The sequence below is a fragment of the Marmota flaviventris genome, chromosome 10 (assembly GCF_047511675.1).
Source record: "Marmota flaviventris isolate mMarFla1 chromosome 10, mMarFla1.hap1, whole genome shotgun sequence".
Lineage (NCBI taxonomy): Eukaryota > Metazoa > Chordata > Mammalia > Rodentia > Sciuridae > Marmota > Marmota flaviventris.
In genome coordinates, this window is record NC_092507.1 from 85,269,617 (window position 1) to 85,284,681 (window position 15,065).

Consider the following 15,065-nt stretch of genomic DNA (forward strand, 5'->3'; position numbering starts at 1 on the left):
AAATCTATATAACTACATATGTCTAACAGTACAGTTCCAAACACTGAGTTAATTTAATAATCACACATTTTGATTCTTTATTTCCATTTTAATTCAGCTCAATCTATTTTCTAATTGCTCTTACATGTTATTTAATTTCTAAATATTTGAGAAATTCCAAGGTTATCTTCTGGATATTTATTTTCAATTTAATATTTATCACAAAACACATTCTACAATTTTATCTTTTTAAATACATCAAGACTTCAAGGGCACAATATATAATCTATCTGGTGAATACACCATGCTAAGCACTTGGAAAGAATGTATAGTCTATAGTCATTATGTAAATGTCAGGCACAGTGGCTGATAACTGCTAATCAAATTTTTACATCTATGTTGATGCTTCTTTAGTTCTATCAATTGCATAGAGAAGAATATTGAAATCTGCCAAATATGATTGTAGCAAAATGTCTACTCTTCCCTTACATTTTAATTTTATTTTTCTGTGTGTGTGTGTGTGTGTGTGTGTGTGTGTGTTGCTGGGGATTGAACCCAGGCCCTTGTAAATGCAAGGTAAGTACTCTACCAACTGAGCTATATCCCCAGCCCTCCCTCAAATTTTTAAAAAGTCATTATTGAATATACATACGATAGAGTTCAATAGTCTCTGCATACTTACAGAAGTGAGAATCCATCATACATGCGACCTTTTGTGGCTGGCTTCTCTCAGCATAAAGTTTTTCAAGATTCACCCACCCTGATTGCAGCATGTATCAGTACTTCATTCCTTTTAACTGCCAGACAGTATGTCAGTGTGAGAATATAAACATTTTGTTTATACTTTTATCCCAGACAAGACATTTAGTTCCTCCTACTTTTTTTTTTTATTATGAGTAATGCTGCTATGTATATTCCTATAGTCAATTTTTTGTGCATATGTTCTCATTCTGTTGTGTTCATAACTAAGAATAAGATCGCTGGGTCATGTAGAAACTCTCTGCTCAACATTTTGAGAAACTGCTAAAATATTTTCCAAATGGTGGCACCATTTTAAGTTCACAATAAATGAGGGTTCTGAATTCTTCACATCCTTGCCTGCATCTGTTTACCTGCCTTTTTAAAAATTATTATTATAGCCATTCTAGTGGGATATATACTAGTGTCTCACTGTGGTTTTAATTTGCATATCTCTAATGTGTTCACAATGTTGAGCATATTTTCATGAGTTCATTGCCCACTTGTAAATTTTTATAAAAAAATGTTTATTCGAACAATTTGTTCTACTTTAGTTATAATGGGTCTACCTCTCACTAAGTTATAAAAATTCCTTATATATTCCAAAAAGTAGTCTCTTATATGATTTGAAAATATATTCTCCCAGTAAGTGGGTTGTCTTCACATTCTTGAGAGTGTCATTTGAAGAAAAAAAAAAAAACAAACATTTAATTATGATAAGGCTTAATATATCAGAAGGGGGTTTAAATCATATTTTGGTGTTCTAAGAAACTGATGTATAATCCAAAGTCAGGAAAAGCTTAGTCTTATATTTCCATTTAAGGTCTATTTATTTATTTTACAGTAGAATGCATTTTGACATTGTACACAAATGGAGCACAATTTGTCATTACTCTGGCTGTACATGGTTCAGTGTCACTCCACTAGTGTAATCATACATGTATACAGGGTAATAATGTCTGTCTCATTATAATGTCCTTCCCATCCCCACAGCTCCCCCCCACTCCCCTGACTCCCCTGTACATAAACCAGTGTCCCTTCATTCTTCCCTATCCCCCAGCCCCACTATGGATCAGCATCCTCTTATCAGAGAAAACATTTGGCTTTTGGTTTTTTGGGATTGGCTTATTGCAGGCTGCCTTGCTTTGTAGGTTATGAGGCTGGGAAGAATGTTCTTCAGCTATGTCCCTTTTTAATTTTGTTCTGGCTATTCTAAGTCCTTTGCATTTCTGTGGAAAGTTCAGGGTCAGCATTTCAATTTCTTCAAGAAGGGCTAGCTGGGTTTGTACTCTGGTTTTGTTAAATCTGTAGATCAGCTGGGAAGTAGGGCAATATTAACAACATGTCTTCTGATCCCTGAATGTGAGATTTATTTCCACTTCATCAGCTTTTCTTTACTTTCTTTCAACATTTTGTAGTTTTTGGTGTATAAGTCTTGCATATCTTTTGTTAAACTTAATTTTTTTCATGCTGTTATAAATGGAATTTTATTTTCCTAATTTCACTTTAAGACTGTTCTTTGACTTGGAAATGTTGATTTGTTCTAATTAGTTATACATGATGCATTATGACACATCATACATAAACGGAGCATAACTTCTCATTCTTCTGGTTGTATATGATGTAGAATCACACCCGTCATGTATTCATATATGCAAATAGGGTAATAATCTGATTCATTCTACTACCTTTCCTACCCCCAACTCCCTCCTCTCCCTTCCGCCTAATCCAAAGTAACTCTATTCTTCCATAGCCCCTCCTCCACATTATTGTGAATTAGCATCCACATATTAGAGAAAACATTTGGCCTTTGGTTTTGGGGAATTGGTTTATTTCACTTAGCATGATATTCTCTAGTTTCTGGGTAGTAATCCCTTATATATATATACACTACATTTTCTTTATTCATCTATTGAAGGATACTTAGGTTGGTTCCATAGTTTAGCTATTGTGAGTTGAGTTGCTATAAACATTGATGTGGCTGTGTCACTGTAGTATGCTGATTTTAAATCCTTTGGGAATAATCCGAGTAGGATAGCTAGGTCAAATGTTGGTTCCATCCCAAGTTTTCTGAGGAATCTTCATACTGCTTTCCATAATGGGTGCACCAATTTGCAGTTCCACCAGCAATGTATGAGCATACCTTTTTCCCCACATCCTCACCAACATTTATGGTTGCTTGTATTCTTAATAATTGTCATTCTGACTAGAGTGATATGAAATCTCAGTGTAGTTTTAATTTGCATTTCTTTAATTGCTAGAGATGTTGAAGATGGAAATGTTGACTTTTTAATCCTGCAACTCTGCTGAGCTCATTTACTACTTCTAGTAGTTGCTTGATGGATACCTTAGGATTTCCCATATAGATTATGTTGTATATGAAAAGTCATAAATTTTGTTTCTTTATTTCCAATCTGGATGCCTTTCATTTCTTTTCTTAATTACCCTTGCTAGCACCTCCAAGACAATTTTGATGCAAACCTGAGAGAAGACTTTTGTCTTGAACCTGCTAATGGGGAATGTGTCCCATCATTCACCATTGATGATGATGTAAACTGTAGGTTTTCCACAGATGCCTTTCTTCAGACTTTACGTATATCTCTAAAGTTTTCTTCCAGGAACTCTCCATCCCACCCCTAAGGACTGCAGTTACCCCAGCCATCAATCCTCTGTTTTCCTATTAATCTGCTTTCAGTCTCTATGGACTTACCTATTCTGGATATTACATATAAATATGTGACCTTTGTGTCTCATTTTTTTCATTTAGTATAATATTGTGAGGTCCATATTATAGTATGTAGTAGTGTTTCATTCCATTTTATGTTTGAATAATACTCCACTGTATGTACACACTACAATCCATTCATCCATTGATGGGACATATAGGTCATTTCCATCATTTGGCCATTGTGAATAGTGCTGCTATAAACACTTTTTTCTACCTTTTTTTATTATTTATTCATAACTTATTTTTGTTTTCCATTTTAACCATGGTGAAGTGTAGAGTTCAGCACATTAAATACATTCACAACGTTGTACAACCATCAACACTATTCATCTCCAGAACATTTCATCATCCCAAACACAAAAACCCATTAAAAAACTCCCATTCCCTTTATTACTGCCCACCCCTGACCCCAATAACCACCATTCTACCTTCTCTCTCCACAAATTTTTGACCACTGTAAGTGCCAATATAAATGGAATCATTTAATGGTTGTCTTTTTGTATCATTTAATTTAACATAATGCTTCAAGAAAAACATCAAGTATTTTACATAACACAAAGCACACATTTTATAGACAAAAAACTATTAAAGTTTAATACTGTAATCAAACAGCATAGATGGCATAAATGGCAGTGAGATAGCAAGCACCTCTGGCTGGCACATTTCACTCAGTTCTCACAAATGTTCAGTGACACGGGTTCACGGGTTTTTCAGAATAAATGGGACTCACAGCAGATAATGCAGCTTGTTAGTCTACAGGCAAACCTGGATACTCAGGTCTTCTGTTCCCATCCTTTTTTTTTTTTGTACTTGTAAATGGACAGAATGCCTTTATTTATTTATTTTTACATGGTGCTAAGGATTGAACCAAGTGCCTCACACATGCTAGGCAAGTGCTCTACTACTGAGCTATAGCCCCAGCCCTCCCACTCCTTTTTAAACTTATAGAGTGAGCTTCCTCCCATTCCACACCATCCTGTTGGTCAGGACAAATGAGACCCACGTTGGATAGAGTCAGAGAAGACTCCAAAGAGAAGTAAGAACTTGAACCAAACTTGAAAAACTAGCTTTTGCTGGGAAGAGAAAGACCATTCGAGGTGGGTAACCTCAGTGACCCTGGTACAGTTGAACTTGGTAGGAACTAGGCAAGAAAGAAAGCAGCAGGATATGGATAGGAACAGTGAGTATCCTAATCTGGTTTGAAAAGAACTTAGAAGAATCTTTTCTTTCATTCCCACCTATAAAGCATTTTCTTAAACAAAGACCTTTGTTCTTTTCTTCCCACTGCTTTTCCAGAGTATATAGATAAACAGAATTTCAGCCAACAGTTACATGTTCCCCTGGAGCTTCCTAGTTGGCATCTGTTATATTTGTCTTTTTCCCATGGCATCCTGGACTGAGGCCAGATGTGGAGGGGATGAGGTATCACTTAACACATATTAAAGTGAGCCAGAAATCCTGATAAATCCAACTAACTACTAAAGTGAATTTGCTTCACTTATTCAGTAGCTCATGCTATAGACTACCTATGCACACTTAAAATTAATTTCCACAGACTATAAAAAAATAAAAATAAAAAGTAGCCTCAGTCATGAATGCTACCTTAACCACAATTTTCTAGAACTTGTTTCATATTTTTCCAAAAAAAACTTACTTTATTTTATAGAGCAACTTTCTTAAACAAAAAATAAAAAAAAAAAAATTGTGATTTTGCACACTGTTTTTGGCAACACTGACCAAGTATAAAGGATTTAAGCTTAACAATCACACAGATCAAAAGAATTTTTTTTAACTACCTAGAAACAGGAATCAAACCTGGGAAGAGCAAAGAATAAGTGTTTGTAATTTATGGATACCAATCATTCATCAGTAAAAGAATCATAATTTGGTCCTAGTGAAAAGATCTGGTCTACTAAGATTAAGTGACAAATATTTCTTTGTACAGTTCTATATGTCAGTTGAAGAAGTATCAGAATAGCACCAACATATGAATCAGTGAAAAACAAAAAGTTGTGATATCGGCCTCAGCAGTTGAAACCCAGCAAGCCCACTTAAAACTCAAACATAATAAGGCTCACCTTTCCCTGAAAGAATTTTTCTTTCCCAGATATAAAATATAACATATTAAGAGAAATGTCTTGCTTTTAATCCCCTTATTAAAAAAACTGAAATATTTTAGTGCACATTTACTTTGCTATATTAATTTTTAATAGACATTCACAAGGAATGCTTAGATTATAAGTAACATGGCACTATGCCCTAAGCTACTTATGCTGAACACCTATATAAGCAACATGAAGAAAACTTCCATATCACTTCATCCAGCAAAAGATGTGTGGTAGACAGCTAAGCCATTATTTACAGAAAGAAATCAGGCTCTTGGACCAAGCAGAAACTATAACACAATACCCAAAGAAATAAAGAATACCTAAAAAATTAAGGATGACCCCTATGCTTTTTTATCTTAAAAACGTACATTTTGCTTGTTTCCCTTGACTATGGTGATTGTATACATTTGCTAGAGGAAATATCCAACAACTCTTATAAATATCCACAATTAGAAAACAGAAATGAAACTAGAAAATAATAACACCAGCCCCTAATTCAAGTTTCTACAACCACTGCCCTAAACCAACAAAAAATGCAGGAATTTTTCAAAGGAATATTAAGAAGAGCTGATAATATGTAGGAAAATGCCACCCCATAATGTTTTAAGTACTAAAATGAATCACAGCACAAGAGAAACAAATGAGTATTTTGTACTAGAGCACCACCCGCTGGTTACAAGTCCTCATAGCAAGTATGACACCTGGCCATAATTGGAATGGGTTGACTGTACTAATCCATTACAACAGCAGGAGCTTCTTACAAAACAAAACCACCCATATTATTTTATTTTCACAAGTAAAGAAAATAATTTTTAAATATGTCCAAAAGGATGAATTTTGGTAGTTTTGAAATACAATCTCCAAATGCTGTAAGGACTTATACTCAAAATAACATATAAATTATCATTTCAGCTCTGCCGATAAATAAATAATATATTTAGGCAAAATATGTATACTTGCATTTCATTGCTAACAAAGAAATTATAAGTCTAATAATATAATTGTTAATGAAACCCTCAATGGAGTCTATCACACTTCCACCTTTGACCTGAAAAGCATTAAAATACAGGGAGGAAATAAAATGTCCTGAAAACTAGATTGAAAAACACAGTTTCTAATAAAAAGTCCAACTGGGCACAGTGGCACACACCTGTAATCCCAGCAGCTAGGGAGGCTGAAGCAGGAAGATCACTAGTTTGAGGCCAGCCTCAGCAACTTAACATGGCCCTAAGCAATTCAGCAAGACCCTGTCTCTAAATAAAATATAAAAAGGGCTGGGGATGTGGCTCAGTGGTTAACTGCCCCTGGGTTCAATCCCAGGTACCAAAACAAACAAAACACAAATTCAAAGACCATCTAGATTACCATCTAGTGAAAATGTTTTCTGTAAGGTACCACAGCAGCTTTGTAGGCCAAAATATCTTTACCTTAATAAAATGTCCCTTTTATCCTAATGGCATGATATTTTGTTTTTCCAAATTGTTCTTGTGTTTTCTTAAATTCTAAGTTTCTTAAAAGTCTTGGAATATAAGAGAGTTATTTCTCCATGTATAATGCTGCCTTTAAGTCACAGAAGTACACATCAGGGTCTGACATCAGTTTATACCCCATTTGACCTTCCTGAACTTGCTCTGTAGAAATTGAACTTCAGAATCCCTTTCTAGACATGATCCTACTCTTCTAAATAAGAATCCAAGAGTATGCTCCCACAGTCAGTACGGGATTCATGTTTCTTTGGTTTGATGATAATTATTACCCGGCCCACAAAAAGTGAGGTCTTTCCTTGCTCACACATGGTTGATTGCAGATAAGAATATGATGAGGAAAGTCACATTCCCACAGACATAAATTGCCAACACCATCTTTTTAAAAGCATGGCCCTGAAAGAAAAATTGAGATATAAAATAATGTACCATCATTAAGGTTTATGTCAATAAACATGAAAAGAAGGGCTTACCTCTGCTTCAGCTACAGTAAGTGACTGAAGGATCTGAATTCTATCATCATCCAATATTTCAACTGTCAAGAACAACATATGTTTATAAGTCCAGTGTTAAGCAGGCAAACTAACTCTCAGAAATATAAAATAAAACCCAATTCTTTGTGTGCACCAATTTCCAGGGTGTAAGTTCTCCAGTTTCAAGTTACTAAATCTTACAAACTTCCTGAACATTTATGACTCTCACAAATTGAGACATACTAGAATACAGCACACATCTGTCAAAGGACCTAAAATAAGCTCTCCTACTCAATAAACACACCAAAAGCTTAAAAATCTAAATCATTCTAATTTTACTTTTTTAATTAACAAATTAAAATTGTATATATATATATATATATATATTTATAGAGTATCACATGATGTTTCGATATATGTATACATTGTGGAATTGCTAAATCAAGCTAATTAACATATGATAGCAATCCAAGTTTTAAGAATGTATGTATTTTAAACAGTAAGCCATAATTTAGTGGTCCTCAGCGATCCCATGTACATAACCCTGACAAAAGCCAAAAGTGGCAGGAGGGATACACTATTTGGCTCCTAAAAGCTGCCCAGCCTTCTAGATTCACAACATGTACTCTAGACAACAAAGAGTTTTTGTTTTTAGAAGATCACTTGCCTGAAAGTGAGAGGACACTTAAGCCTATGGTGGCTATAGGCATCTTGACCCTCCTTGTCACTAAGACCAAACAGAGCTTTCCACTGAAAGCATAAGAAAAGTAGGTCCTCCCAGCTATATATTTATGTACATGCCAACCTAAGCCACAGCACTTAGTAAGTTTATCAAATAGATAAAATCCGTCTGCAGCTCTGCCCTGTGTCGACTCTGGATCTCTTCTTCCTTCCTCTCAGAGTTCCCTCAACTCCAGGCACTCCAAATTCTCATGGGCACTGGCTCAGGTCAGATCAACATGCACAGTGAAAGTAGTTATGAAGAGGACTTCTTCCTTAAAACTTGAAATCTCTCCTTTATATTTTTACTCACAAATTCTAATACCAACATATACAAAAATAAATAAATAAATAAATAAAATAGAGCCACCAAGGCATAAAATTTCCACAACTGCTACCACTGGCTGAATTGTGAGCAGAAAGTGTTAGAGGTACCAAGTAACAGTCAAGCATTTAGTACCAAGAAGCTAATGAAATTCCAATAGTTTGTATAAAAGTGATTCTACACAGAACAGCTTTTAGAGCAGTTTTACCTTTTCGAGAGAGTCGGTAAGCATGTATCTCCAGAACAATCTCAGTCCCGATATGCCAAGTTACAAATCCAATCATTGCATAGGTTTTCCATGGATGGGGAAGATTCAATCCTGGTAAGTCCATTCCCAGGAACATTGCTGCCACTGAGTGTAAAAGAAAAAATGTTATATTCAATTATGGTCCCCACCAAAAGATAAAATTGTGTGTGAGCATTATATCAACTAAAACATACTAAAATTGGTGAGAGGAATAAGAAGAATATTGAAGACCAAAGAGTAATTAATTCTTTTTTTTTTTAACTGTAAGACTACACAGGCAAGATAGGAAATTATGAGCTGCCTTTTAGAAAGAGGCATTCAAACTTTCCAGAAAGTTTTAAGTCTCCAGTGTAAGAAGGGGAAAAACTATGGACACCACTGCCAATTGTACTCCCTCTTCCAGGCTAAATCCTATAGACCACAGAAATGTTAAGGGAGGAGGTGTCTGCATGCAGGTCTGCTATATAAGGCATCAATATGTACTGGGTAACCATACCTGCCTTCTGAAAGCCATTTCCCCTGGGAGGTACCAACCTATGGAAGTGACCTGGAGACTGAGGGCTTGGACCAACAGCCCCTCCTCAACCCAACTCACAAATGACCCTCAACTTGAACTGCTCAAATGTTTGCCTGTCAGCATAGCTTATTCTACTGGTAAAGGTAAACACTAATAAAAAGAAAAAGAAAGTGTTAAAAGGTGAGTTTTAAAGTCACTTTTAAAACTTTAAACTGAAATAATGACTTAAATTGTTACCCCTTGAAATTACTTTCTGGATTTCGATGTTTAAGGCTGATTTCTCCTCAACAACCAATTACTCCAATTACTAATGCATCTAAAAATCTTTTAAGCCAAATTACAACTCACAATATACACAGCCAGCAATTATATATGGATAAGTGGCATCACAATTACTTACCTGCTATTATTCTAGCAGCTGTTCCCACACTCCAATGAGTCCAGTTAAACATTTGCCTTCTGCCAAAATAAAGAACCAGTCCGTTTTCTTAGAAGTGACAGAATGACAATGAGTTCCCAAGAGAATAAAAAGCATGTAATTTTGCTTATTGCCTGAGAATTAGATATCTGAAATACATTTTAGAGTCTCTTTAAAGTAAATAAAATTTATCACTAGGTTTTGTAAGATGAAAAATGTTTCCACTCAAAAAGGAATTTGTTTGCCAACTAAGAATATCCACAGTAAGAGCATTTACGCAGAAAAGCTATCAGTACCTTGGGTCATGCAAAGGTGGCCTGAAGGCTGCCAGAAGAGGCTGAAGAACTGCTAATGCCGTCACTATACAGCCAAGATATGGGTGGTAACCTGCATGCTGAACAAAGTCACGACATATTAATAGTCTCAATATCTCATCAGTTTAAATCCTCAAGTTAAAAATAATAAATACAAATGTGTCCTTAGTGTTTTTCCATGGCTCTAAACATTCAATGATGATGATGATGATGCTAAAAATAAAAGGCAACAAGGTAGAACTAGATGGTATCAATATGTCAAGAGCTGTCATCTCAACATGTCATAATGATTTGTGTGAACCTCTGTGTTTCCCTAAGTTGCAGGTACTACAACTCTGGAGCTTAGTAGAGTCTTAGTCACTCAATAAGCATCTGTTGAATAAATGAACATCCAGGTTTGTCACTGTACTAAAAGCTTATCTCCTCTGTTCAGATGGTTTAACTTAAGGAAAATATCAACATTGAATCTCAACAATTTCTATGATATTCCTTCCTTAGTGATGCTGTATGCTCCTCCAAATAGCAAGTAATTGGATTAGACTGCTCTGAACAATGACTTCACATAAACATTTGAGAAAAGGGCTGAGAAGATGCTCCAGCATATAACATAATTAGTTGGAGAGATGCTATGGTCTGGGGTCACTGACTCCCATCCTCCAATGGGCAATAGAGTTGTGACGAGGAACAGCTAAACTAGGTAGTGTGCAAACTATGCTGGAATCTTTGTAAATAGGTGAACTAAAGGATGATAAAAGAACAATATAAAAACATGTTCAGATCTTGGACTCAATTATACACAAATAAAAGTACAACCACAATGATGGAGGTTAAAGAACCTTTAATTTAAGAAATAACAGCCACAACAACAAAATTTTTTATGTGGATTTAGAATGTTCTGGGGATTATCCAAAGTGTTTTCAGTTAATCAACTCCCAGTCCACACAGAAAAACTATGGATGGATACTATGCCATCGCTATTTCATAGATAAGTAAACAAAAGGATAGAGAAGTTAAGTAATTTGCCCAAAGGTGTCCCAGGAGATACATGATGATGCCAGGATTTGAACCCAAGAAATTTGGCTAATGAATAGAGCCCTTAACCTTCACACAGTCAGTCTTCTGTATCTGTGGGATCCACATTTGTAGAGTCAACCAACCACCAATGGAAAATATTTGAGAAAATAATTACATCTGTACTAAATATGTACAGACTTTTTTCTTGTTATTCCCTAAACAATACAAGTATTTGCATGGCATTTATACTGCATTAAGTATTATAAGTAATCTACAGATGATTTAAAGCATACAGGAAGATGTCTGTAGGTAATATGTATTTTACATAAGAGACTTGAGCATCTGCAGACTTTGGTACCCCAAGGAGTCCTGAAACTAATCCTTTCTGGATACTGAAGAACAACTATACTATTTTATTCATAAAATGCAAAGACTATTACAAAACAAGTGTTACCCTTTGTTATGGTTTAGATATGAAGTATCCCCCCCCAAAGAAAAAACTCGTATATAAGACAATTCAAGAATGTTTATAGGTGAAATGATTGGATTATGACAGCCTTAACCCAAGCAGTGCATTAATCTGTGTTCTCTCTCTCTCTCTCTCTCTCTCTCTCTCTCTCTCTCTCTCTCTCTCTCTCTTCTGGTGTGATGTTCTGAGCTGTTTTCCTCCACCACACATTTCTGTCCTGAAGCTCTGCCTTGACTCAGGCCCTGAGGAATGGAGTCTGCCATCTGCAGACTGGGACAGACTGAGACCTATGAAATTGTGAGCCCCAAATAAACTTTTCCTCCTCAATGTTGTTCTTGTCAGGTCTTTTTGGTCATAGTGGTGAGAAAGCTGCCTAAAACACCCTGTTGCAAATACCTGGTAAAATAGAGTTCTGATGTCTCAATTCATATCAGACAAACTTTATTGGTTTAAAAAAAAAAAAAAAAACCAGGTTGACTGATCCATAAACTACCTAAAAGGCAGAAGGGAGGTTTTCTAGTACTATCTATGATCCAGGATCCACACTTATTAACCCTGCAGTACCAACGTAAACTCTGAAATATTAAATTGTGAAATCAAATTCTGTCTTAAAACTGGAAGAGTGCAATGGAAGCACAGGCTCTGAACTCAGACTTGTCACTATTCTCAATAAGCCTACTCATTGATTTTCTAAATATATACCAAGTACCATTATGTACCAGAATCTACTCTGGATGCCTGGGATAAACCAGGGATAGATCAGTAAATGTTCCAGCTCTCACAGAGCTTGCATACTAGCATGTGGACAGCACATAAGGAAAAAAGCCTGATAGATAAGTAAATTTTATGAAATAATATTTAAAAAAATGGAGTACAGGGCTCTCTGAGAAGCTGTTATTTGAGCAAAGACTTCAAGAAGGTGAGGGTATGAGGAAAGCTAAGGAAGAATCTTTGCAAAGATCAGAAAACGAGACTTTACAAAGCATGCCTGGCCTGTCTGCCATTGAACAAGGAGGCCAATGGAGAGGAGGAGGAGAATAACTGGGAGCCAAGCTATGGAGGTCAATGGAAGGACATGGGCTTTGATGCAGTACAACTGAGAAACATCAGAGAAACCAGTTCAGGGCAAAGGAATGGCATGATCTAATTTATATTCTTTTAAAAAAATTCACTCTGCCTTCTTTAAGAAAAGCAGACTGTATATGAGCAAGGATTGAAGTGACAAGACAGGTGACTACTGTCAAAGTTCAGGCAAACGGTGGTGATGGCTCAAATCCACACAGTAGAATCAGGGATGGTAATTATGAGTGTTGCTTTATGGATGTATTTTAAATATACAGCTAATAGGGTTTTCTGATGGATTAGATATGAGATGTGCAGGAGAGCACACTTACTAATTCCAAGATTTGGTCTAAAGATGGAACTCTAACAGCTAACATGGGAATGGAGCAGGTGGAACAGGAAGGGGAGAAAAGACCAAGAAATCCATTCTGGACATGTTCAGTTGAGATGTCCTAAACATGCCAGTAGAGAACATGAGCTATACTTAAAATAGATTTGTGAGCCAAGGCAAAGGTCTGAGCTGGAGTTAAACCATTTGGAATAAGCCTTAGTTTCTACGTTTATAATATGGCATTATTTCATAATACCTACTTCATCTGGCATTTAAATTTGAAAACACAAGGAAAGCACTTAGCATAGATGGCCACATAGCACTGATGTAACATACAGCTTGGTAGTAATCACAGTCCGAGGAAACCACTTACGTTGTTCATGATCCATAAACATCACACTTTGAATTTTCACCACTCTATAATGAAAAACTCACTTAAGCTATAGATGTACATCTGATGAAGCCTAAAAATACATTTCATTACCAGGTAATCTGTGCTGACATCCTCACCCAACCCAACGCTCAAGCACTGAAGACAGTCATCAGATGACCCAAAAAGAAAATTAAGAAGGATGCACAAAGAATGTCTTTTTACCCATAATTCACCAATGAAACAGAAACCTGCTTTGGCATCAAAATGGATTTATGTAAAAAAATCCTGTTTAAGATGTACTTACCCAACTCCAGCCTCCTCTGTATATAAAAGGCATGATGAAAGCAATGCAGGTGAGCACAGATGTGGTAAGCATGAGCAATCTATGCACCTGCAAGGTGAGATGACAAAGTGAGAAAAAGGCAGCTAAACGTGTAAGAGAAGGAGTCAGTGCGATGGTGGAATAGGATCACAGGGTAGGATTCACAGAAGGCTTGCACCTGACTGACATCTAAGCACAGCTTGTGGTCAATAAGAATAAAATTTTAATATACCATTAAACTTTAAAGAAAACTCTAAGCTGCCATTCTCGGCATTCAAAAGTATTTACTAAGACTTCACACACACAGAGCAGCAGGAATGCAAATTTCACACATGGAGCACACTTCCTTGCCAAGTCCTTCATTTCCTCCCAAAGACATTTATTAAGCTCCACCACGAGGCACAGTGCTAGACCAGGTGCCATGAGGCAGTAAAGAAACAGAAAATACTGTCTCCTGACGAGTTGGGGATATCAGTGAGTAGCTACATAAAAAATATATGAAATGTACAATTCACTGTACAACTCAAGAGAATATTAAGAGTGAAAATAGGCTCTGTTAATGAACTATGGATAACTGATGTGAATCAAAACTATTCCAGAGAAAGGAGATAGTACACTCACCTTCAATGTATCTATATATGTCATTATAAAACACACACACACACATACACACCATACTTTAATTTGAATTGAAAATCAGGAGGCACAGACTCTTCCATTTAGGAATATCCACATGAGCAAATTGGAGAATAGAGGGAGAACAAGTAAATACAAGTGAGAAAGAGCATAACCACAAAAACAGGCAGACAGAGAGCAGCAGCCAGGCACGTTGCAGCAAGGGAGAACAGATAAAACAGCCCTGCCAACCAGTAAGGAGGAATGAGGTTAGACAACAAATGTATATGACTATGAAGGCTACCCTCTAATAAAGTCAAAACTATTCCATTAGCAGTATTTTTTTCTACAAGCAAGCATCTTCATTCTAACTCAAAACACACTCACTGATCTTCCACTATATGTGCTAATCTGTCATCCATGACCCATGAAAGACAAGGTTGTTTTGCTTGGCTGTGAAGGGCACTTAACTGACTCCTGCTTATGTTCCCAATAGAAGACTAACTCCACATCCTTTGGGAAGGACAGCATGAAAGGAACACCTTCAGTTTCTCTTCCCACCCACACAGGGATAATTTGGTAAGTCAGGAATAGCCCAACATTTGCCCATAAACCAAAGGCAGACCCCTGCTCTGCTATGCAGCAAATATCACTATTTCTTTCTTCGCTCTCCAGCTTCCCTTGACTTGTCTTTCTTCAGACAGTGGGTGAATGCTCCTCTAGCATCTCCCCTCACAAACAGAGGTATAATGTCACCTGGATCCCAATGGCTATGTTACAAAAGGACAAACAATCCAGCCTGCCTTTCCACAAAGCTGTCTTTTAATC

At 36.4% G+C, this 15,065-nt stretch overlaps 1 protein-coding gene across 1 annotated transcript in view; it reads right to left on the minus strand.

Moving 5' to 3' along the window:
* Positions 1–3,213: 3,213 nt before the first annotated feature.
* The window catches only part of Frrs1 (ferric chelate reductase 1), a 33,612-nt gene continuing 21,760 nt past the window's right edge, over positions 3,214–15,065 (minus strand). Inside the window, exons 10-15 of the mRNA XM_027935225.3 lie at positions 13,605–13,691; positions 10,034–10,131; positions 9,720–9,778; positions 8,764–8,907; positions 7,511–7,572; positions 3,214–7,433 (exon numbers count right to left, since the gene is read on the minus strand). Of these exons, the coding sequence (XP_027791026.1) occupies positions 7,341–7,433; positions 7,511–7,572; positions 8,764–8,907; positions 9,720–9,778; positions 10,034–10,131; positions 13,605–13,691 (543 nt within the window). The 3' untranslated portion in view covers positions 3,214–7,340. The remainder of the gene's footprint in view (positions 7,434–7,510; positions 7,573–8,763; positions 8,908–9,719; positions 9,779–10,033; positions 10,132–13,604; positions 13,692–15,065) is intronic.